The sequence below is a fragment of the Triturus cristatus genome, chromosome 5_1, assembly GCF_964204655.1.
Source record: "Triturus cristatus chromosome 5_1, aTriCri1.1, whole genome shotgun sequence".
In the NCBI taxonomy this organism is placed as follows: domain Eukaryota; kingdom Metazoa; phylum Chordata; class Amphibia; order Caudata; family Salamandridae; genus Triturus; species Triturus cristatus.
Genome location: NC_140587.1, coordinates 128374355 through 128399955, shown reverse-complemented (window position 1 = coordinate 128399955; position 25601 = coordinate 128374355). Strand labels below are relative to the sequence as shown.

Here is a 25601-nt window from a genome sequence, read left to right as displayed (position 1 = left end):
AGAGAGGAGAAAACAAAAGTAGCGCTTCACTGGCAAGCACTGTAAAGTGGCGCTAATGTGTTTAGGTGTGAATAAATCAATTTGGCCACCTTACAACCACTCTGTCGTGCTTTAGTTAGTTATTTTTCATATTTTTAATGTTTTATTTCTCTCCACCTCGAGTCTGCACTTAGAAATTGAAAAATGTCAGAAACAGAGGGCGTTTCCAGCAAAAGTGTTTTTCTTTTTTGGATCCATTTCACAGCGGAGCAATTAAACGAAAGGTGGAAAGAGAAGGTAATACCTGTTTCTTGAAGTCTCCGTTTTTAGGTCGAGGGACCGTCCGGTCTGCCAAAGGCAGAACCGGAAGTCCGGAGATTTAATGATTTTTAGAGTGGCTATTTAGCCCGCCTCTCTTTTTGCTTCTCCTCCATTGGCTGGCTTCCTAAACGGAGGCCAGCCATTGGAGGAGAGAGCCGTCCCTCCAAATAGGCTCCGTCTTTTTCAGATTCGGGGGCGTGTTCCCTGCACTTCTTTCCACTTTTTAGCCACGCCCCCGAATCTGAAAACCGCCGCTGCGTTTCTCCGAGGCATTTCTGCTTCGCCTCGGAGAAAGGCAGTGGTGTGCCTGTTACTATCTGTTCCACCGACTCCTGCGCCCTCCGCACCAATGGCGCCCACTTAGCATTCCACTCGGGGGAGACTCCTTTACGATCGTTGCATTCGGAATGAGGGGATGCCGGTGCACATTAAGGAGTAATAGGAGCCAGCTTTAGTAAAGTACTTGTCCTAACTTTTTTTTTTATTTTTATTTATATAGCGCGAAATCGCCCGAAGGTATTGGAGCGCTTTACATGCGCGCCGGTTACATTGCGCATTGAGGCACGAGGGGGGGTTAAGTGATTTACCCAGGATCACGAGAGTTAAGGCCACAGCTTGCATCTGTTCCACCGACTCCTGCGCCCTCCGCACCAATGGCACCCACTTAGCATTCCACTCGGGGGAGACTCCTTTACGATCGGTGCATTCGGAATGAGGGGATGCCAGTGCACATTAAGGAGTAATAGGAGCCAGCTTTAGTAAAGTACTTGTCCTAACTTTTTTATTTATATAGCGCGAACTCGCCCGAAGGTATTGGAGCGCTTTACATGCGCGCCGGTACGTTGCGCATTCAGGCACGAGGGGGGGTTAAGGGATTTAGCCAGGATCACGAGATGTGGACGCGACCCCGAGTGTCGAATTCTGGTTTCCCGCACCAAGGTCGGCAATCTAGCCGCCGGACCGCATCCGCTCCCCCGCTGCTTAAGCCCTTACCCTGCCACTGCTCTCGGCGCCAAGAACCTCCTCGTCTTCGCCTGGGGAGCTGGGGGTCGCTACTGCGCCTTTATATCTCACTAACTCACTTTCACTGTCTCTTTCACTACCTCACTCTCTCTCACTACATAACTCTCTACCTCACTACTCCACTCTATCTCACTACCTCACTATCTCACAACTTCTCTCTCTCAAAACATCACTACCTCACTCTCTAGCTCACAACCTCACAACTTCACTCTCTCTCACTCACTACCTCAATCACTCTCTATCTCACTACCTCACTCTTTCTATCTCACTAACTCACTTTCACTCTCTCTTTCACTAACTCTCTCTCTATCTCACTACATCACAACATCACTCACTACCTCACTCTCTATCTCACTCTCTATCTACCTCACTCTCTATCTCACTACCTCACTCTCTATCTACCTCACTCTCTATCTCACTATCTCACTCTCTATCTACCTCACTCTCTATCTCACTACCTCACTCTCTATCTACCTCACTCTCTATCTCACTACCTCACTCTCTATCTACCTCACTCTCTCTCACTACCTCTCTCTCTCTCTCTCACTACCTCACTCTCTCTCTCTGCTAATGCAATAGGTATCACATATGCAAAAACAAAAGCTAATGCCAATAGAAATGACAATGCCATTTATTTAAGGATACAAAAATGATAAAAAAATAATGAGCAATACCAATAGCTCTACCTATAATATTGCCGAGACTATTGCATTGTAAGTGCTTGTTACTAAATGAGGAGGAGCAAGACCAAAAGAGAGGGAAGAGGGGGAACAAATAGCGGGGGGGGGCAGCTGCCAGCGGCAGAAGAACTGGACACTGTCCTTGTCTTCTCTGGGCACGAAGGAAAAGACAGAGTCCTTTTCCTTCTCTGCCCCTTCCGCCCGTCCCCAAAAGCAAGCCGTAACTATCGGCCTTGGCAATTTCAGCCGTCTGGGAGGCACGTTTCAAATAAGAAAGTAGGGGAACGGACTCTTTGAAATTAAAGAAGTAGGGGCGCGCCGTGCCCTGCCGATCCCGCCCTCTTCAGCCACTGGTGCAGGGCGATATTTGCCTGTCTTCCTGGAGGCGACATCATGAAGTTTGCCAACTTCAAGGAATCAGGTAAGGCAGGTGAATGGGCTATACCATCCAAAGCATGGCAGGACTGACTCAGCCTTTTATCTACTAACGCTAACATATTGCTTGAAGCAGGTGAGTGGCCAGTGCTGATGCAAAGCATGACAGGGCTGACTTGGCCTTTTATCTACCAACTTTAAGGCATCATGTAAGGCAGGTCAGTGGGCAACACATATTCAAAGTATGGCCGGGCTAACTCAGCCTTTCATCAACCAACTTTAACGTATTGTGTAAGGCAGCTGAGTGCACAATACAGATGCAAAGTATGGTAGGGCTGACTCGGCCTTTCATCTACTAATGTGAAGGCATCACGTAGCGCATGTGCGAAGGCAATACAGATCATGGCAGGGTTGACTCAGCCTTTTATCTTCAAACTTTAAGGTATCGCGTAAGGCAGGTGAGTGGGCAATGCACATCCAAAGTATGACAGGGCTGACTTGGACTTTCATCTACCAACTTTGAGGCATCACGTAACGCAGGTGAGAAGGTAATGCAGATCATGGCAGGGCTGGCTCAGCCTTTCATCTACCAACTTTAAGGCATCACGAAAGGCAGGTGAGTGGGCAACACAGATTCAGAGTATGTCAGAGCTGACTCAGCCATTCATCTGCAAACTTTATGGCATCAAGTAAGGCAGCTCAGTGGACAATACAGATGCAAAGTATGGTAGGGCAGACTGGACCTTTCTTCTACCAACCTGAAGGCATCACGTAGCGCAGGTGAGTAGGCAATACAGATCATGGCAGGGTTGACTCAGCATTTTATCTTCCAACTTTATGGTATTGCGTAAGATAGGTGAGTGGGCAATACAAGTCCGAAGTATGGCAGGGCTGATTCGGCCTTTCATCTACCAACTTTAAGGTAGCGTAAGGCAGGTGAGTGGGCAATACAGATACAAAGTAACGCAGGGCTGACTATGCCTTTCATCCACTAACTTGAAGGCAGGTGAATGGGCAATACAGATCATAGGTATGTCGTGGCTGGCTCGTCCTTTCATCAACCAACTTTAAGGCAGGTGAATAGGCAATACAGATCCAAAGTATGACAGGACTGACTCGTCCTTTCATCTACCAAATGTAAGGCATTACGTAAGGTAGAATAGTAGGCAATACAGATAATTACAGCGCTGACTCTGCCTTTCATCTACAAACTTAAACGTATCACGTTAGGCAAGTGAGTGGGCAATACAGATGATGGCGGGGCTGGTTCGACATTTCATCTTTGCGAGGCTGCTAAAGTAAGTTCCCTTTGGCTGTTTGTTCGAGTGTGATGGGACACGGCGGTCTGCGGAGTGTGCTACAGGGACTGTTATCTCAGTATGACAAACCTGCCCCGGCATTTAACCTGCTCAGCCCTCACCCCACCCTGCCCCTCCCCCCAGCAGCGCTTCTGTTGCCAGGCCTCAGGGCGCTCTTTCATCTTTTACACATGTTGTTGCGTTCACCCTCCCTGGGGTGCCGCTGTCTGCACCCCAGCCCCGTCTGGGGAGAGCTTTGACGAGCCCTCGTGTATGTGAACCCGTCTGAGCCTCCTGGCTAGCGTGCAGAGGTCTGTAACCCTTCCGCCGTGGGCCATAAGGGGTGACCTTACTCTCCGCAGACTTCATGCACCTCCCGCCCTTCACTCCGGCGCGTGAGGGTGAGGGGGCGGGGTGTAAATGTTTACAAACAGCGATACCTACGTAAAGTCTGTACTGGTGTTGAAAGGCAGGGGCGCTGTATGGACAAGTGTCTGGTGGATGAATCGATGAATTAAGGGACAGAGAAAAAGTGGGTGGAAGGATCAGGATAACAACTCATGAATTGTGATGTGTATGGAGAACGTAAACGAATGAGTGCATGGATGGATAGATGGATGAGTGAATGAAGCAGGGATTTGATGGAACAGTCTCTAATACAGAATAAATGTACTGATTGACTGAATATCTGCCTAGCTGCGTGATGGGCTGGTGTGAATAATAGTTTGTGAATGATTGAGTGAACAAGAAAAATAAAGAGAATTTGGTAACATGACTAACTAAAGAGCGCGTGAGCGAACAACTGAAGACAATTACAATACAATACATTGACTGGCAAATGGGTGAATGAACAAAAAAAAAAAATTACATGTTATACACAATGGATGAATCAGCAAACGAACAAATGGGCCCACAAACAAAAGCACGAAAAGAAAGTATAAAGCAAACGAACAAACGAAGAGTGTAACGGGTTTGAGAGAATTAACAAAAATGTGGAAACGAACACATGAGAATGATAGAATGAAAATGACGAGGAGGTGTGTGAACGAATCCACGATTTCAATCAATGGAGAAACAAACGGGAACAAGCATTGGCATAGCCAATAGGTCTCGCCTTTCGGACCTTATAAGTGTTTAGCCATGCAACAGTTGCGTAACTAAATACTTATAAAGGTCCCAAAAGCGAGACCTGTTGGCTATGCCAAGCGGCCGTGGGGCCACGAAAGTGAAAGTATTCGCGGTAAAAGCGGCGCGCGCGCCCGCACACATGCACTGTAGCTCTAGGCTGGCCTGGTAGCACTTTTTGGAGCCCTCTCAATAAGTCTCGCCAGACCAGCGCATGCGCTGGGTCAGGCGAGACCTAAAAAAATGAAAGAGAGGGAATGAAGGGCGTAATTCGCTCAGGGCCAGCAGTGGGGTCGCTGCTGCAACGTGTAAGTGAGGGGGGGTAATGAGTTTGCTGACTGGAAGGCCCATTTGTCCTTACATTAGGGGTCCTTGGGGGGCGGCCCTTACCTGCTCTCTGCTCCAACGAAAGGGCAGGATTTACGCAGGTCTGGTGCTATCAATTCAAGACCCCATTGTCACTCATCTGGGCAGTTATGTTTTCACCTGGTGGGGGGTGCCGGCTGTACCCCCTTTGTTCGGCTCTTACCTCCGCTCCGCTGGGTTAGCCCAGCCATGAGATGGTGCCCCACCCACCCCCACCACCCCATTCTCACCTCATCAGATCAGCGCCTCTCCCGGCAGTCAGCTCTCCTCCCCTCTCCCAGCAAATGAGTGGCATTAACATAAAACGGCTAATTTGTTTTCCCTGCCCGCCCCTCCTCTCCTGGACCCCCCTGCCCTGGTGCCAGGAGTCTGCCCTTCCATTTGTGCTGCCCTCGTCAGATCAGCATGACAAAGCCCCTCGGAGGTCAACAACAACAAGACACGTCCCCGGCCCTCCCGGAGCCACAAGCGCCGAGTTCAACTTCAGAGGCAGGGCTACCAGGGGCTCAGTGACCCGGAGCCACCTGGAGCGGCCTGGCCTGGGGTCCAGTTCTGAGAGCCCGTCTTCCAGAGCAGCTCCTGGAGACCACCTATCTAGGCCTCAGCGCCCTAGGAGCCCAGACAGTCCAAGGCCTGCCCACAAGAACCGGCCCTGGGGTCCACCTACCCCTCCATGGACAGGCCTACCTAGGATCAGCAGCCGCCTAGGAGCCAGGACCGGTCCATTCCTGAAGGCCCAGACACCAGCAACTCCCCCCTGGAGTCCACCTCCCCCTCCATGGACTGGCCTATCTAGGATCCTCAGCCCCATAGGAGCTCAGACCGGTCCATTCCTGAAGGCCCCCCCGAGTCCACCTCCATGGACAGGCCTATCTAGGATCAGCAGCACCCTAGGAGCCCGGGCCGGTCCATCCGCGAAGGCCCGCACACCAGAACCCCCCTGGAGTCCACCTACCACCTGTCCAAAGCACTTCATCCTTGAAGCCCGCCCACCGAAGCCCCAAGACCCTCGCGGAGGCCAGTGTCGGCCTCTTCCCCAGGCCAGTCCTCCTCACCCCGAGGTGCGGCCCCACCGCTGGCCTCGACTCCCACCAGGATGGAAACTAAATCAGCCTCGGTGAAGCTGGAGGTTCTGGGCCCTGAAGAAGGGACGTCTGCGAGGAGCTGGGCGGTACTCCAGGGAGACGTGCGCCCAAGAGAAGGCGTCGATAAGGGGGGCGCCAAGAGGAAGAAGAACTACCGGCGCCACGCCAAGCCCCCCTACTCCTACCTGGCCCTGATCGCGCTGGTGATCCAGAACTCCCAGGAGAAGAGGCTGACGCTGTCCCAGGTAAGATGGCTCCCACCCCTCACACAAAAACCCCTCACCCAACAAGCCTTTAGTAGGGACTCAGAGTGCCCCTGGCACGTAGATAGAGCTGTGGCGGGATCAGAGACAGGCCGGTAGGGTTGGAGAGGGGTCAGTCACTCCTCAGGCGACTTAATGTAAGACTGTCCCTGCCCCAGGAGCAGTAGAATCACCGACCTGCCAAAATCTCGAGTAACGTTATATAGTTAAGTATCCTTCCAGTGTCACAACCATTACTTGCAAACACTCATTTTTTTGGGGCGAAGGGTTATTGCTATTTCGTTTTCCTCCTGAAATAAAAAAAAAAGCCAATTTTCAGTTTTCTCCCTGAACAACAGACCCCCCTAATGTGTGCCAATGGTAGAGTAAGTTATGTTCAGGGTGTCTTCTGCAACATTTCTCGCCGCCGGGTTTCTCCTTTTAACAAGGAGGGCGTCTGCCCGATAAAAGGCCCCTCTTGAGACTGGGGGGCGCTAGGGAGGGGGCGGGTTAGCAGCAATGTTACGACTGAAGCTCAAATCAATTTGCAGGTCAGGGCATAAAATCATATCGGCCCGCTCCGCCTTTCACCCTTCCAGAGGATGATGAATTGAACCATTCAGAATGGGGGGGGGGGGGGGGGGGGGGTAACAATGGCACCCGCTGTTTCTCGAACTTCAAAACTAGGGGGCTTATTTACAAGCCCCTTGCGCCGTCGGTGCGTTACTTTTAATATGGGAAAATGTGAGGTACCGGCGGTGCCAGGGGTTTGTAAATAAGCCCTTACATGTCTCTGGCACCAGAGAAAGACACTTTCACTATACAATATTTAGCACATGAGCGTATTCGTGTCTGGCGCAAAGTGAAGACGTTGCGTCCTGCATAAAACACAGGGGAGGCTACTTACAAGCAAGTGTCGGAGCGCGGGTGAGCCCCAAAATAGCTGATGCAGGGCTCCGACACTTTAGAAACGCCAGAGATGCGCCGTATTTACAATAATACATCTCACCCCTGTGTTACTCCCTGCGCTGGCGCTAAAGTCCACTGCCTAGTGCCCATGCAGGCACCTGCGTGTGGGAATGACTGTTTATGTGCAGAAAGGTCGGCCGTCCTACACATAAACAATCACAAATGGGGATTTGTAACTTCTATGTGTGCTGCTGTTGCAACTCATCATTTTTAAAAAGATTGTTTATGCCCAGGAAAGGACACCTTGCGGCACATAAACAATCATGCATGACAATTTGCTGGTTCTATGTGTGTTGCACAATGTGGCGCACACAGAAACAGCAAGACCGAGGAGAAATAGAGCATCTCTCATCCTTCTCAAAACCCTTGTAAATAGGGGGCAGCGTCAAAATCAATAGGTGTTGCGGCAGAGCGCCCACCACAACACCCATTGGCCACCCCTTTCACGCTAAGCGCCATGAGTACAAGGAAAGTGGCAGAGCGTGTCGTTCGCCTCCTTGGCTCACCGGCACGCGGCGCCACTTCTGAAACACAGGACGCACCATATTTACAAGAAAATGGTGCAGCCCTCTGTTTCCCCGTGCCGGCGCTAAGATTAGCAGCCTTGCACCAGGGGGTCTGCATTCAGGGGAAGAAGGTTAAATGCCGGTTCGTAACTTCTATGTGCGCTGCTTAATGCAGCACACACAGAAGTTGCAAAACAGCATTTTAATAAAAAATATTGTCTATGTGCAGGAAGGGGAATCTTGCTGTACATAAACAATCATTGGCCTTTTGCTGTTTTCATGTGTGCTGCACAACGCAGCACACATGAAAACAGCAAAAACAAGGCGAAATGTAAGATTTCTCCTCAGAGCGCCAGGGCTTAATTGTGGCGCTGCCTCCTATTTACGCCTCCCTTGTAAATAGGAGGCAGCGTCAGACACAATGGGTGTTGCGGTGTAAATCCCACAGCAACACCCCTTACCCTCCCCTTTCACGCTAAGTATAGCAGGAAAGGTGTCTTATTTACAAGGCAGCGTTTAGCCACACTAAGTGGCTTAACGCTGCCTTGTAAATAAGACCAACCCCGTATTCCCACAGGAACGTCATAAAAAGTGACGTTCCCGTGGCAATAGAGGCTTGTACATATACTCCTAAGTGTACCACTTTCACGCCTAAGTAGGGTGAAAGGGGGCCTTATTTACAAGGCGGCGTAAAGCCACATTAAGTGGCTCAACGCCACCTTGTAAATAAGGAGAAGCCCCTATCATCACAGGAACGTCGTTAAAAAGCAGTTTTAGAAGCAGCCATGTTCTCGCAGAGCTCCAACCTGCCTGGTGCACACACAGGGGGATATGTACAAGGAAGTGTCAGAGTGTGTCGTTAGCCTCCTTGGCTTAACAACACGCTCCGCTGCTTCTAAAACGCAAGGCTGCACCATATTTACAAGAATGTGGTGCAGCCTTGCTTTTCCCCTTGCGATGGCGCTAAGTCGAGCAATTTAGCGCTGACACAGGCACCCATGCACCACTGTGCAAGGGTGTGAGCGTGCAGGGGAGGATTGTTCATGTGTAGTTTATGTTTATGTGCAGGAAGGGACACATAAACAAACCATGGCATTTTGCTTTTTCCATGTGTGCTGCTCAAGGCAGCACGCATTGAAAAACCAAAAACAAGAAGAAATAATAAATTTCTCCTCATTTCGCCAACTCAAGACCAGGGTTTTCCTGGTCTTAATTTTGGCACTGCCTCCTTTGAACGCTGACCTTGAACATAGAGTCAGCGTCAAATACAATCGGTGTTGCGGTGGAATGCCCACCACAACACCCACTGCACGCCCCTTTCACACTAACCATAGCGTGAAAGGGTGCCTTATGTCCAAGGCAGGGTTAAGCCATGTTAAGTGGCTTAAAGCTGCCTTGTACGTAAGGCGCATCCCCTATAGCCACCACAACGTCGATAAAAGTGATCTTGTGGTGGCAATAGGGGCTTGTACATATGCCCCACAGTGAGGCAACAGCACACAGATTTCCACGGCTCCTTAGTGCCTTCTCGAATAAAAGGACAACATTGCTCGTGGCCCGCTTCCCCCTCCCTCCCCCCACTCCTCAAAGCGGACACACAGTACCCCTATATATATATATATATATATATCAGCTCCAATTCACCTCCATACAAAAGGAATTATCGCACTCTTGGGGACGTAGAAGAAAAAACTTTAACTTTATTTTTCAAATGGCCAGCAACAAACGCGTTTCGGCGGACTGCTTTCTTCTGTGTTGATGACACACCGGAGAGGGCCATGTTTATAAAATCAGCGAAACAGAAAAGGGACCAGCGTGCTTGTGCTACTAGACACGCCATCTTTAGAAAGGTTCTATATGAACCGACATATCATGTTTACCTTATTCTTGGCATAAAATCATGCTATTACACCAACTATTGGTTGTTGGTGCGCTAATAATTAGGTAATTTACCTAATTATTAGCACACCAACAACCAATAGATGGATAATAATATGTGTTTGGAAAATGTTTATAAAACACAAATAAGAAATTAACTTTATGGATTTTAGGGTGAATGTATGTAATTATGTCTACTCACAATCGGAATCTATTCATGAGTGTGCATAATTATATATATATACATATATATATATGTGTGTGTGTGTGTGTGTTGAAAGGTGCGTGCACACTTGTTACACTTGTTCCCTCCTGCCTGCAGTGTGTTCTCGTGCTGCACAAGTGCGGTTATTGAAATGTATCAGCTGCCTCCTGCTTGGTGAGGGCCGTATAAACACCAGGGGGGTGGCAGAGTGAGTTTAACGCCCGAGGGGATTTGTAAATCACAATTTATAATCCTGTCAAGGCTCACTAATCCTTTCATCCTTCAATGGTCGGTAAACCGTGTACTATTACATAGGAACTAGTAAACTTCTATTATGGGAGGGCAGCGCCCTCTGGTGGATCTGTGCTGCTATTGCCTTTCTCAAAACCGCGAAGGAGGTGGTGGAACACGTGAGTTTTCGATTCCGCGGCAAATATGTTTCTTGGAGACATGGGGGCAGATTTACAAGCGCCAATGACGCAATAGTGGCGCAAGTGCCTTGTAAATAAGCCCCATGGGTCGTCCGAGTCTGAGGCCCACGACTCTCGGATTACGCTCTTTCACTGGAGTGCGGGGAGATCATTTGCCCAGAATTACAGGATGTTAACTAACACCGAGACTGAAACCTGGCTCCGCCGCCGGCAGCTCTGACACTTACGCCACATCTTTGTTCAGAAGTTGTTAATGAGAACATTTGAGTTGAAGAATGATTCCACCAAGGATCATTCTAAGCAGTGCTCCAATGATAAATCTGTGTGGGGACCCGATTAACACACATTTACTGTTTCGAAACACTTTAAATTGTGGGTAAATCCGTTGAGTGAAACAGTTTTACTAGAACGTTCAGAGACCAATTCTGATTGGATGAAAAGCAGTCAATGAGGATTCACGAAAAATCCTGGTCTATCAGCTTATTTGATTGGCAAGATTTCAACCAATCAGAATAGGTCACTAGACAAAGACTGACAGAATGCAAAAGGACTGGCACAGCTTGCATTGTTCAATTCCTCCTTGTGTGTCTTTGCAAACTAGGGGGCATATCAGCAACAACCGGCGATAATTATCGCTAAGCGCACTTAGCGCTAGGATAATTATCGCCGGCTAGCGTGGATTTTTATCGCTGAGATAGCGTGCTATTAGCAACGCTTATCTCAAAAGCGATAAAAATCCTCACGCTAACTGCCTAACGTGAGATTATCGCTGGAAACCCAGCGATAATCTCACACAATGTGGCGTTAGCTTGATGATAGGGACTCACAAATTTAGCCATGATATCCACCCTCCATAGGATATCATGGCTAAGTCAGTCCTGAAGCAGGCGTAAGGAAAGTAGCGATAACAGGGGTTATCGCTACTTTTCTTGCCGCTATGCTTCATAGCGTGGGGCTTGATGATAGGAGAAATGTCGCTTAGTGACATTTCTCCTGTCATGTCAGGTCAAGAACGGCCACTTTGCATCTCATTAGAGATGCAAAGCTGGGCGTTAGGAATTCCTACGCTAACGCAAGTTTTCAGGCGTTAGCGTGAGCTTGCTAATTAGGCAATAAAATTATCGCTGCTTTTCGGCCGCAAAAGCGGCGATAATTCTATCGCCTCGCCTTGCTGATATGCCCCTAGGGAAGTCATGTCAGCGGACAAATCTATGGTTTAGATTAAAGTGCGGAAAACACTCGACTCCAGGGCACGAGTCCTAAAAAAACAAAATAGGGGGATTAACCAAGTTAGATACTATGCAAGCGATATCATGACACGTGACATAGCACGTAGCGCCACAGCATAAGACATCACAAGAAGTAGTATCGCAAGCAATGGTCTCACCGGAAGTGACATCACAAGATGTGACATCAGATCTTAATACCACACACATATGTTCGGCAAGTCTATCATGATTACGTTCGAACACATTATGAGCTCTGACGAATTAGATTTTACGTCTGCCTTGTGCAAAAAGTGATGCAACTCCTACGCAAAATCTGGGCCTCAACTTATACGTTTATTTTTTTAAAACTCTGTCACAAAGAAATTGGCAGGAAGGAGAAACATGGCAGTAAACCTGTTCTGCTTCATTGATTGCAATGTCTGTATTTTAAAATATATTATGGGGTTAAGGCACCTGCTGCAGAGATGTTTGTGTGCCCAGCAAATCTCAGGGAATAATCATACTGGTGAGATAACCCTAGAGTTTAATACATTTGCCGGAGAGATGTGTCTTTTGTCTAGTTCCAGTTTTGAATCAAAGTAGCATTGAGGGTTAATGTGACTCCTGCTGAGCACATCGTCTAACGTAGATGGCAGATTTTTATTTTATGTAGATAGGTAAGTGGGTTATTGGTGTTTTAACACAGGGATCCTTTTGTTACTTGCAGTTCATTCATTGTAATCCTTCTAATACAGCACAGTGAGCTATGAAGGACATGTGACTTTTATGCCTTGTACCTCACTGTCTTATGTAACATATCCTGTACATTGATTTATAAACGTATATGATTTGTTGTCAATGCATAATGTGTACATGTAATGTAAAGCACTATGACAGCCGGTACTAGGATGAGTAAAACTGTAAAAGAAATAAAACACAATAGTGCTATTTAAATTATTTGTGTAAATACTGGGACAGACCAACACACGTGACATTCTCACAATGTATAGATTTCTCCTATGTACAAGTGGACAAGGGACAGAACAAAGTAAAAAGCATGCCTCTCTTAAGTACGTGTGAATTCATAACAAGCTGCGTGCCTTCGCTTCCCCTCCATTGCATCTGCATCTAGGGGCGAGGCTCCAGATAGCTCCCAGCCAAGCTCCTCCAACTAAAGGAGACCTTATGGTACCTTAGATTCAGCTTTTGTTTTGTGCCCCGCTGGATTCAAAGAAAACAATACCCCCTCACAGCCTGCATGTTGCTGTTGCTAACTAAAGAAGACAACACGCAGGCGCTGCTGAATCTGTCCTGGTGTCTGAAAATGACACTGGACAAGTTGAGCATATTTGAGTGTGGCCCAACATCTAGGCAGTGCTGACAGTGTCCACGCTGTGAAAATAGTGACTGGACGTCATCTACCCGTGTGACCCCCAGACTTGTGCCCTGCTCAATTCAATAACACCACCTGCATGTTGAAAATGGCAGACTCTTCCCAGCTTCAGTTTGAAGGTCATCAAGAGAGTCATGATTCACAAATCTTATGTTTCTTCCTAAGGTCTGAATCCATTTCCGACCTTCTGGGAACCACAAACATGCATTGGATTGTGTGGAAAAGTAAAAAAAAAGATTAATTCCTATTCATATTGCTTTTCACATCTTCTTAATATGCATTGAAGATTGTGGAACAACAATATCATTGTTAGAATATCGTCTGACATAAAAATGGGGCGATATTTTTGTTGTAGAAGATATTTAGGACACAATATTTAAGTGAGACATATTTTGTGCATATGCTATTCAGAGACACAATCAATTGAATGCTGGCAGGTTACAGAGGGGAGTACAACCAAAATGTGTTTCAGCACATCAGTTTGTGAGTTGTGTGTTCTGTTTCCTGGGGCTCCTCTGTGTGAGTGAAGCACTGGAAGGGCCTGCTGTGTGCTGTCTGTGAATGTGTGAAGGATATGTTTGGAGCCCAACGCTAGCATCTGAAGGGGCCTCTTTGCCTTTGTGGAACAATGGAGGAGTCTTTTGTCTTGGTCCCATGAAGGTGACACCCTCTCTGGGTGGCCCTCTTCTATGCTCTCTTCCCGGAGGCCCGTGAAGGCTCTGTAGACCACTGGAAGTATCTCTCGTCTTATTCATGTGCGGATGACGTGTTTCTCTTCCAGATCCTCAAAGAGATCAGCAGCCTCTTCCCTTCCTTCCAAGGAGGGTACCAAGGATGGCAGGACTCGATCCGGCACAACCTCTCCTCCAACCGCTGTTTCAAGATGGTAAGATGTCGGCGGGGCGCTCGGAGGGTCTTCGGCACGTTTATCATTCTCAAGGTTTTATACAAATTTCTGAAAAACCACAAATACAAAAAACACAATGAAATACAGAACACAATAAAAACGAATTTTACATAATTATAACACCTAAATTATAGGTGGAGAGCAAAGGAACAGCCGTTCGAGATTGTTGACAGACTCATCTTTTCCAAGTACATGGTTAAGTAGTTCATCTAGTAGATTTTGGGTTTGCATTCTGGAACTTGTGATGCTGTTTGATTGTTTGATATATATATATATATATATATATATATATATATATATATATATATATATATATATATATATAGATGCGCTCTCAGTAAGAAACAGGTAAACAGCGAGGTGAGTAATCTAAGTGTTTAATTCACACTACGCGTTTCGGCGACAAGCCTTGATCACGTGTGAAAGTGTGCGCTCCAAGCAGTCATTAATAAAGCATTGAAAGTTCGAGGTCATCACAATCAAGAAGGGACTACATGCATCAACTGGTAGCAGCCATCTTGGAATGGTCAAATCGCAAAAAGTAAAGAAAAAGCATCAATTAAAACGTAAACATTGCATGCTCAAATTTAAAGCAGATAAACAAGGATACATGTTATAGCGAAATAAGGCAATGTCAACCACCAACCCAAATTGCCAAAAGGGGGTACACAAAGGCAAGGGTGAGATCCCTTAGAATACAGTACGTGCAATACTAGGCTAGTGAGTAGTACCCCTGAGATTACAACTGAGACATATAGGGCTAGCATCCATAGTGAAATTACGGGGTAGTCGCCAAAGCATATTGTACAAAAGTGAAAATGCCACACGGTAAATATCACGAAAAATGCGTGAACTTACAAATAGGTCATGGTATTTAAAATCTACGGGCAAGTGCCCAGGCAACCTACTAGTATGCTTAAGTCTCAGGCTGGGCTACTGTAATGAAAGCGGTCAAGATAATACTAGAGTAGAACTACTCACAGACCTTAATCGTAAAGTACATGTAATGACCAAAGGTCAAAAGGACTTATCTTAAACCCAAAAACGTGCTCGTATGCTTTAACAAGGAATCGCCAGTGGAGAAGATGAAGTGATGAGCTAGTGAAGAGTGATACCATGGAGGAAAAGGGTAGGATGCCCGTGCTGGTGAGTCTAAGTGAAGGGCTCCTTCCTTCTCTCCTGTAAAAAATACAAGAAAGACATATATGTCAGTACAAACGAATAATATAGCTCATGAAAATTAGCAAAGAAGTGAAATGCAATACAAACTCATGGAACAAGAGACGGAATAGCTAAAATACAGAAAAGCAAAATTGTTAAAAATACTTAGGGCAGGTAAGTATGAATACATAATATGCAAGGAAAATGAAAGGAAAATGATAGCAGCAACTAAGAAAATAACAACACAAGCCTGCTGCAATCCCTTATTTAAGGTGGATTGACATTTCTTCGTCCATGTTCAACCCACCTGGGCTTTTTGTTTGAAAATCTATAATGTACCTAGATTCCCGCTGTCTGAGGTTAAGAGTTCTGTCCCCACCTCTGGGATTCCTAGGTATATGTTCAAGAATGAAATAGCTCATATCAATAGTATTGGAACCATGTTTTTCATAAAAATGACGTGCAACAGGGTATTTTTGGTCATTGTTAGTAATAGCTCTCAGATGCTCCATCACTCTCTTTTTGGCAGGACATGTAGTGCTCCCAATATACCAGAGTCTGCACGTACACTCAATGGCATAGATCACAAAACAGGTGCTACACGTAAGGAATTGTGTAATTTTCTTAGACACCCCTCCATACGTCAGACTGTCTTTAAATGTGCTGTTTCTGCAAGCTTTACAGTGGCCACATGGGAAAAATCCCATGAGGCCATGTCCAGTGTTAGTAGTACGATCAGTGATGTCATTTCTTACTACTATGTCCCGTATATTTCTATCTCTCCTATAGGTTATACTGGGCCTGTCTGGAACCAAGTTGCCAACCACCCCATCAGATTTCAAAATATCCCAATGTTTGGCAAAGATGCGTTGGATTCTATGCGCATCAGAGTTGTACGTGAGAATCACACGGACCTCGTTGGTGTTATCATCAGTCTTTCTCTCTACTTTGTCTTTGAGGGTATCAGCCCTACTGATCCCTTCCGCGCGTTCTTTCGCTTTCTTGAGAACCCAGTTAGGGTAGCCTCTAGTTTGGAATCGACTGACATTGTTGTCCCTCTCAGCTAAGTAGGCATCGGAATTGTTACAGTTTCTCTTTGCCCTCAGCAGCTCCCCGTATGGTATGCTCCATTTGAGCGTATCAGGGTGGCTGCTGAGGGCATGCAGGATGCTGTTGCCCGCTGTCGCTTTCCGAAAAAGAGTGGTGCATAACTTGTTCTGTATTACTTCCAGTCCTACATCTAAAAAGTCAGTTTTGGTGGCATTGATACTCCCAGATAGAACAATGTTATAGCTATTGGTATTCAGTTTCATGATAAACTCCTCTGCGTCACCTCTGGAACCATTCCAGACGATGAACAAATCGTCAATGTAGCGACGCCACATGACAACTTTGCGGAGATCGGTTTCCAGGGTACTGCTGGCTGTTATTTCTTGCTCCCAGTAGCCCATGAATAGATTGGCGAAACTGGGAGCAAAGCAGGAACCCATGGCAGTACCGTTCACTTGCCTGTAGAGGGCGCCATTGAAGGAAAAAATATTATTTTTGAGACAGAAATCAATCATTTCCATTATCATTTGGCTATGTTCCCTATACCTGATCGGTCCTTGCATCATAAAGTACTCACAGGCTTCCAACCCCTGTTGATGATTGATTATTGTGTACAGGGACTGGACATCCAGCACAATAAAGAGGTAGGTAGGTTCCCAGGTCAATTCGTCAATTTTACAAAGAAAATCCTTGGTATCTCTCAAGTAGCTGGGAAGGGATATGACAAATTCCCTCAAAAAATGGTCCACATATTTAGAGATGTGTTCACTAACACTCCCTATAGAAGAAACAATAGGGCGACCCGGAGGTCTGATTTTATCCTTGTGTAGTTTGGGCAGTAAGTGCAATATGGGAAGTTTGGGGTGGTCCCTTTTGAGATAACAAAATTCTTCCCACACTAAAAGGCCCTTGTCCTTCCAATTTGTGAGTTTATCCCAGATGTCCGTGATACTCAGATTATAGATGTCCCAAGATATGGTTATGTAGAAGTTAGTGTCTTGGAGTTGTCGTAAGGCTTCACTAATGTAGTAGTCTTTGTCTAAAATAACCACATTGCCCCCCTTGTCCGCCGGGCGTATGACTAAAGTGGTGTCATTGGCTAAAGTTTTGAGTGCCTGTCTTTGAGTGTAAGATAAGTTGTTGGTGAAACCGCCTGAGTGTTTTTTGCTGAATCTAAGATCTACCAAAGATTTAGTAATACAGTCATGGAAAGTATCAATGCTATCGTGGGGAAGAGGAGGCACAAAAGTAGATTTAACTCTAAAATCAGTACACGCTGCTGCCCCTTGAGTGAGATCCATATCACTCAAAATCTGAGTGGTGTGGATTTCACTACCATTGGATATATTGTCTTGTGCTAACTCAGCCAAAACAAGAAGATTGTCAACATCATTGATCATAAGATTCTCCATAACATCATTGTTGGCAATGTCCCTGCCAGGTACATGTTCTTGTCCTTTCAATGTAAACCACTTTTTGAGTTTCAGTTTCCTCACATACTTAAACAAATCAATACGTGTTTCAGTGTAGTTAAAAGGGGAAGACGGACAGAAGGAAAGACCCAGGCATAGGGTTCTCTTTTCTATGTCAGACATGGGTCTTTTGGATAGATTGACTACAGTTAGATTTACCATGTTCATATCCATTAGTAATTTCTGTTGGAGCGTGTTTTTCTGTTTCCCATGGCTCCCCTTCCTTTGTCTTAGTTCCCAGCGTTGCTGTAATCTCTTTTTTCTGTTGCGGCGCTTCCCCTGCCTCGTCCTCTTCCTCGTCCCCGGGTTCTCGGTTGTGGATTGTCCCGCGTTGTTTGTCGGTCCCTCTGCAGGACCCGAAACTCCTCTAAAAAATTGACCTGTCTGATGTTGCAATCTTCGCCCGATGTGTTACCTTCAGACACATCTGATTCAATGTCACTTACAGTAGGGGTGTCAACCACTATGGTGTTACTTGTGGTGGGAGTGGTTTTCATGGAAGTTTCCTGCGTGGTGTATAGATGATCGTATTTCTTACTGAACGTCAGGATTCTTCCCTTCTCATAATCTGAGTAATCTCTGTTCATCTTTCTTTGTTTTCTAGCCTTAATCTCTTCTTCATACTTGGTGAGACGATCCTTCATGGGGTCCAGGATTTTCTTAAGGGCATCATTGTCCACCATCTGCCGCAAGTCTGCACTGAGGGCTTTAATCTGTTTCAGGAGCTCTTCCCTGTCCTGCCAAGCATATTTGATCAATATGCCCATCATACCCTTAGAGCTTGCAGCTGAGTGTTCCGACCATTCCTCCAGCATTTTGGGGTTGGGGGCTTCATAGGTGGGAGTAATAAAAATTCTTAGTCCTCTCGGCGCCATGTTATGATCTACATAATTCTGTAGAGAGATCGCCTCCCACCATTTGGACACTTCGTTTCTTTTGAGTTTCTCCAATTTCCTTATTGTATCCTCCAATGGTTGTATGGAAGAGTCCCCTTTATGGGTACTGTCCCCTTTGTTATGCGCCCCTGTTTTTCTACTGAATAGGGTCACTGCTGCTGCTCGTCTTTCCGCCTCTTCTTCCATGTTCAAATGTCACTGGGACTACTCCCCGCTGGTTATTCCCTGTTTTACCCCCCCCGTACAATGGGGAGTTCCTCTTGCTGTTTGCTAAAAGTGATGTTAGTTTCTGGACAGTATCCGGAGCCAACTGTTATGATAGTCAATATGTTGTATGTAAACTTGAGCGAATAAATGCTCGTAACAGTCACGCTCCCAATGTAGGATCAGACTACGTATAGATACGACAATGTCCATATAACACTTTTTCACCGGGATGTGGATCAAATGCGGATACAGCATAGATGAACAAGCCCACACGTGCTGATTGTCGCTGCCCCGAGGGACGAACAGTTGGGCACGGACTCCAATTTTATATATTCTCTTGATTTCTGTATTTTTGCCATGTCCATGAGGAATTTCGGCTGCTAAAAGCGGCCTTCCTCACATACATGCTGCGTCATCATTTCGCTTTTTTTATACATCTTGTTTACCACGTGATTGCTACTCAATGACAAAGGCTGTGGGCATAAAGAAAATACATGCGTCTTTACTAACTTGAAGCTCATCATGAATTCTACAATATAAATATGCTAGAAACACTGTTTCATATATATCTTGTTGCACAGTGCAATATCCAAACGTGTAGTTTAGCTATTATCACCATATGTAAAATTCAGTTTACAGTTTGCTTGTGTGCATTGTCAAATTGATGAAAACTATCGCTCATTGATTTGAAAACGAATGTCATCATAATGATCAAACCATTGGCTTGATGGCATCATAATTTCAACTGGTGTGCAAGGAAGCTATTTAACATATTGTTTCATTGACATATGTCAGTCATCAAAGTTGAACCCCCTAGGGGGCTCACTAACTCTTGCACTAATATTCTCTTGAGTCGAAGGTATAAAATCATATATCATTAATATATATTGAACAAATCAAATCAAATTCATGAGTGTATTTTCCACAATCAAATGCAAGTCACTATATTGATAAACAAATGTCCACACTATAAATACTTAACTAAAGTGCTGAATATATAAAGTGCTTCAATGTGAAGTGCTAGTGCCAAATAAAATATAATAGAAAAGCAGCTATGCCTGTACAATCTAAATTCATTTACCATAGTTACCTAACTGCTCTCCGCAGTTCATAGTAATTGCCAATGTTGACTTGGCGTAGAATGAAATCAAGTGTATAACTTATACAACTACCCATCCGGATTGCAATAATTATAGAATATAATTATAAAAAAATATTTATAAATATTTATTATTATAAAAAATTGGTATTATAAAAAATTGTGCAAATCCTTGCTGACGTTAACACCTCGTGGAGTTTTGGAATCAAGTTCAAATATGTTTTGGGTTTCTAGCTGTCGTTGAAGCTACTCCCGATTACCACCTCTTCTCTGACTCAACGTCATCAATAACAAAATACTTCAAATGACAAACTATTATTGTGATATTGTTTGAGATGTCTGGCCACCGGGTATGCAGGATCAGAGTTGACAATGGCCCTTAGATGTTGTAATATTCTTTAGACGCACCCGTAGCTTGGTACTTCCCACATACCTAAGCCTGCAGGTGCATTCCAACACATAATCAGCATATTCTTTTCTACAAGTATTTAGTCCTTCTATTTCCACAGGTTTAGATCGAAATGGTGTGGGAAATTTAGTGGTATCAGTCCTAAAACAAACAAGTCCTAGGTTTGCATCAAAAGGGAATGTGAACAGCCACCACCCCACGCTGTTGGTTGCAATTGCAAGCGATTGCTAGAAATCAAGACAAAAGTACATTCCCTGAGCAATATTGAAACAAAATCAGTTTCACAACAGTGTTAGAAATAGAAGTTCCAAAGAGAGTAGAAGTGTCCAATATCCATTCAAGATCTTTATTTCTCAAATTTCGTAGATGTTCACGGAGGACTTTGTTAAATCACAAGTTCCATTCTTGAGTCAAAGAAACAGCCACACATTTTCCTGCACTTTCCTTGGTCCCCCTCCAAACAACAAAAACATCATCTCTAAAATTCAACCAAGTTATCATGGGCTCTTTCCACTCTGTTTGATGTACTGCCTTGAGTACCTGCTCCTCTCACCAGCCCGCGTGCAAGCACGCGTAACTGGAGGAGAAGCAAGCACTCTTGGCCACCCCCCCGAGTTGCTTAAAAACCTTAAGAAATTATTGTTCAAACACCAATTGATCACAGCTAAAATCATTATATTGTGATTATAGAATTGTATACGTCTAACTCTAAGGAAATGGTCACAAGCTCTGAGTCCATTCTGGTGTTGAATACTGGTGTTAACAACAGAACATGGGCTTCTATGGGAATATTATCAAGCCCATTATTGCCGCTTTAGCGGCAGTTTTCTGCAGCTAAAGTGGCGATAATGTTAACGCCGTTTCTTGATAATATGCCCCATGGAGAGTAGCAAGGAGGTTGTTACTGACGATGGGGTTAGTAATGAAGACAGTTGTTCTGGGTGCCGTGATAAACGTGTCCGCACTAAACCCAAATGGATGTCTGATTTAGTTTGTGAAGAAGTATGTAAATAACGTTTCTTATTGTTTTCTCTATTTAGGATGAAGCATGTTCTACTTGCCTAGGATATATGTTTTTTGTTTTTGTTTAGATTTTAAGGAGAAGATATTTGCCTCCCTTTAGTATTTCCTTGTAACACGCAATGTGTTCCATCATATTATTTCCTTGTTACACGCGATGTGTTCCATTCCTCGCTCCACGCCTCGCGCCCAGCTCCTGGTCCACGTCAGCTGAGAGATTCTAGATTGCTGGCAGTGGACAATGGAGCTGGACGATGGATGGAGGGTTTTTCCTTCTCTGCTGTACCAGTGTTTCAATTCAGAATGAAGCTGATATTTCCATCACTCGTGTCCAGCTCCACTTTACAAGTGGCTCTTAAATAAGGCCATATGGTCACAGAATCATACGGTCACACCAGCTAGGAGCTGAGTTGTTTGTCTGCCTTTTGTCACCAGGAACACATTTGACCAACCTTTATAGCTAGCATCACTTTGCATGCTGGAACTGGCAGGTTCTCTTTGGCCTAAAGGTCTCTGCATAGAAGATGCAAATGCTAAAAGGCCTGTACTGGGCAAAGGTACTCAAAGTGAAACGAATGAAGGCAACAAATCGGATAAAACCATGGAAGCCTTAATCAAGTCTAGTTGCCTTTGACTGAATCCCTGTGTGGCTACTATCATGGGACAGGGCTAAAGAAGAGCATGTGAGAGAAGTAGGAACTGGATCAGTTCAAAAGGGCCAACAATGACCACCCCCTCCTGTCCATCCTTAGGCAAAAATACCCGTGAGGCATCCCTCTGTGAAAACGTCTACCTTGCCTGCAATTTGACCTCATCTTGTGGCGCCCATAGATGCCAGGTGCTCCTGTGTCGTATGTGACATCCTCGACTACTCTTGGCACCATAGCCAACAGCACCTTGCATGCTGGGGTTTGGTTGAAGGCTGTGCCCTTGCTGCTGGGGTTACCAGATGACCCCAAGTATGGCTGGGATGAGATTACCCTGGGCTTTGATTTAACACCCTTGTGAATATTTAAGGTCCTCAGACTTGGTTTACTTCTCTAAAATCAAATGAACTGAAGAGAAGGAGGTCTGTGTTTTGTATAGTGGCCCCTCAGGACTGGAGCAGCTGTTCTGGTCAGCAGTAACTCTGCCCTCATTAGTTCTGGTTTACTTTCTCACTGAAGATCAAGGAACTACACTGGCTCCCGATTCAGAAGTGACGCCAGTTCAAGATGTTGACCCACGCCTACAAGACCCTGCACAACAAAGGTCCTACATACATCAACAAATGCCTGACCGTCCACCAATCAACCAGACACCTTCGATCCACCTCCCTCTCCCTTGCAGACACCCCACGCATCCGCCAAACCAACAGAGGAGGACACTCATTCTCGCACCTGCTAGCCAAGGCTTGGAACTACTTCCCCGAGCACCTCAGGACTGCATAATCACTCCAGCACTTCCGGAAGCAACTCAAGACCTAGATGTTTGAATGATCATACTACCATGTAGCAGCTTACTTTCCCAGTGCCTTGAGACCCTCGCGGGTGATTTGCCACGCTATATGAATTTTTGATTGATTGATGCAATGATTCAGATGCCCAAATCACTCCATGTAAGGAACACTATGCATCTCTCTCTCTGACCATCTTGCGTATTGTTGCTTGCTTCAGCCAAATCAATTGCGCTGTCACTTGGGAACAGTGATTTGTAAAAGCAAAGAACAGGGCTCGATACGCATGCCCTTCTGGCACAGATCCTATTTCCTCCATCACGGAGGATTAGACATTCACATGGTTCCGACTGATATTGTTCAAGTTAGGACTGATGGCATGATCCCTGTTGTGGAAATGTTTAACTGACTGTATCCTTTTTGGTTTCTTATAGGTGCTGAAGGACCCAAGGAAGCCACAATCTAAAGGGAACTACTGGACAGTGGATGTATCCCGAATCCCCATGGATGCGCTCAAGCTGCAGAACACAGCCATCGCTCGGCGAGACAGGAATATCCTCGCACAAGACCTCACCCCCTACATCCTCCAGGGCCAGAGCCATAGTGTGCCACTAGCATCCGACAAGCCCTCTCCAGAGCGAGGTGACATCAGGCCCCCCTGTCCACATCACAAGAAGGAAGTGTCCGGTGCAGTGCAAGATAAAAGGGGTATTTTACAAGGGGCTCCAGGACACAAACTTGACAGTTCCTTCATGATAGATTCCCTACTGAAAGTTGAAGAGAAGAAAGATACACATAGGAACGCTACATGGCTTGAGAAGTTTCATCAAGAGGTAGAGTACTTCAGCAGCAACCAGATCTCCCATGTCCATTCACAGCAAAGTGCAGCTGCCAGCACACTATCTCACAAACCCCCGGCCCCTTGCTATGATGCGAGGACTTCCTATACCCTAAGTCCATCCTGCACGCCACGGTTTCCATCCAGCACCCCAACTCACCCAAGGACTTTATCTTCTTCCTCCAGCACATCTAACCTCTCTACGATTAGCGCCTTCTCCGATGAAGAAAGAGAGCTGATGAACCAGGAGAAGAAAGCTGAAATCCATGTCCGAGCAGCCAAGTATGTAAGAAAGGAGAGAGCCAGGGGCAGTGTGAGCTCCTGCTCAGAGTCTGAGCCCACAGGAGATCTGGAGCCTTCGAGACCTCTGATGTCGTGGGAATTGCCAACGTCTTACACCAAGTGTGTGCCCCCCAACGCTGTGGCCCCACCAAGTGAGCACCCCATATTGGCATTCCCCATGATGCCCTTCTACAGCTACATGCCAATGGCGTGCATTGCACCAACATATTTAGGCCGGATGCCCCCAGCAGCCAGCCATGGGCAACCCATCCATCGGCCTCTGGCTCCAGCAGACTTGGAGATCATGCTGACGTCCGTCCCTCCTAACAAAAGTGTTTTCGATGTCATGACCAGTCACCCAGGGGACATCCTTCGGCCTGTTTACTTCAGTCACCCTGGGGCCCAGGCGAGCATACCTGTGTTCTACAGGCCTTTCTGAATATCACCGAAGGGATCCACTCCCTCCTAAATCTAACTGGCCAACCCATTGGAAAGTGGGAATCTTGCAAATACAGAGGACCCGCGTGCAAGAGTGAACAATGGGAGCAGAGGCAGAGGCATGTTTGGTGAAGAGAGGGATCTGTCCAATGACTCTTGTAGTCACATTGATAAAACATGAAGGATGCTGGGTCCTGGCAGATGATTGGTGGCTTCCCAGGATCTTGCCTTGACATGTCACAAAGACTCTGTTGCGGTTTGGACCATCGCCTTTCTCTTGTCTGGGGCTCCTGCAGGACAGGAGGTCCAAACTCAGGCAGTGAAGGTGCCTTCTGCTTCCTATGAACAATTTCTAATTATTTATTTATTTATTAACTATAGTGTATAGTTAGAAACTTAGGGGCAGATCTATGACGAAGTGCCACAGCGTGGCACCGCAAACCCTTTGGCTGCGCCACGCTGCTGCACTTCCGAAGCACAGGGATGTAACATATTTACAAGAATATGTTGCATCTCTGTGCTTCCCCCTACGCTGGCGCACAAACTGCAGCCATGTGCTGGTGCAGGCATCCTTGCACCATGGTGCAAGAATGCCTGTGTCGTGGGAGATTGTTTTTGTGCAGGAAGGGACACCTTCCTACACAAAAACAATCACTACAGGCATTTTCCTCTTTCAGTGCGTGCTGTAGAATGCAGCACGCATTGAAAGAGGAAAAAACGAGGAGAAATTAATACATTTCTCTTCGTTGCACCTCCCTACGCCTCCCCTGGGGAGGTGTAGCATCCACACACATTTCCAGATTTACGATTTCTCGTAAATCTGGAGAGTGTCTTGTTCCATGGGTGTTGCGTGGGAACACCCACAGCAACACCCATGGAACGCCCCTTCAACGCAAAGTTCTGCATGTGAAGGGGCCATATTTACAAGGAGAGGAAAAGTCACGCAGGGTGGCTTTGCCTCTCCTTGTAAATATGGAGGAGCCCCCTGCGCCACCAGTACGTCACGAAAAGTGACGCACTGGTGGCGCAGGGGGCTTGTAAATCTGCCCCAAGATGTCTTCATGTCAAACAGAATTGTATATGTAAATGACAGCGACGAGAAACAGTGGACACATAGTTAGATGGAAAGGCAACTGGTAATTGACTACACAGAACTTTAGATCAGCTGGGTAGACAAAAGACATGGCTTCCATGGTTTCTGGCAGGGGGATAAGCCAGGAATAACTTGTTTAGGGAAACACAGGAAGGAATAAAGAAAAGCTTCGAATCAAGAGTCAGATATTCTTGATTCAGAGCTTCTTAT

At 46.0% G+C, this 25601-nt stretch overlaps 1 protein-coding gene across 1 annotated transcript; it reads left to right on the top strand.

Moving 5' to 3' along the window:
• Nucleotides 1-6263: 6263 nt before the first annotated feature.
• Nucleotides 6264-24694, top strand: LOC146830373 (forkhead box protein H1-like). The gene is made up of 3 exons (XM_085603723.1): nt 6264-6497; nt 13866-13970; nt 23175-24694. Exons 1-3 carry the CDS (start codon nt 6264-6266, stop codon nt 24297-24299), a joined length of 1464 nt encoding a protein of 487 aa, XP_085459849.1. The 3' UTR covers nt 24300-24694.
• Nucleotides 24695-25601: the final 907 nt, after the last annotated feature.

What these genes read in the sequence shown, in the direction of transcription:
- LOC146830373 (XM_085603723.1), top strand. Translation starts at nt 6,264, where the DNA reads ATGGAAACTAAATCAGCCTCGGTGAAGCTGGAGGTTCTGGGCCCTGAA. An exon ending in AGAGGCTGACGCTGTCCCAG is followed by an intron (nt 6,498 to 13,865) that starts GTAAGATGGCTC and finishes TTTCTCTTCCAG; the next exon opens with ATCCTCAAAGAGATCAGCAG. An exon ending in CCAACCGCTGTTTCAAGATG is followed by an intron (nt 13,971 to 23,174) that starts GTAAGATGTCGG and finishes GGTTTCTTATAG; the next exon opens with GTGCTGAAGGACCCAAGGAA.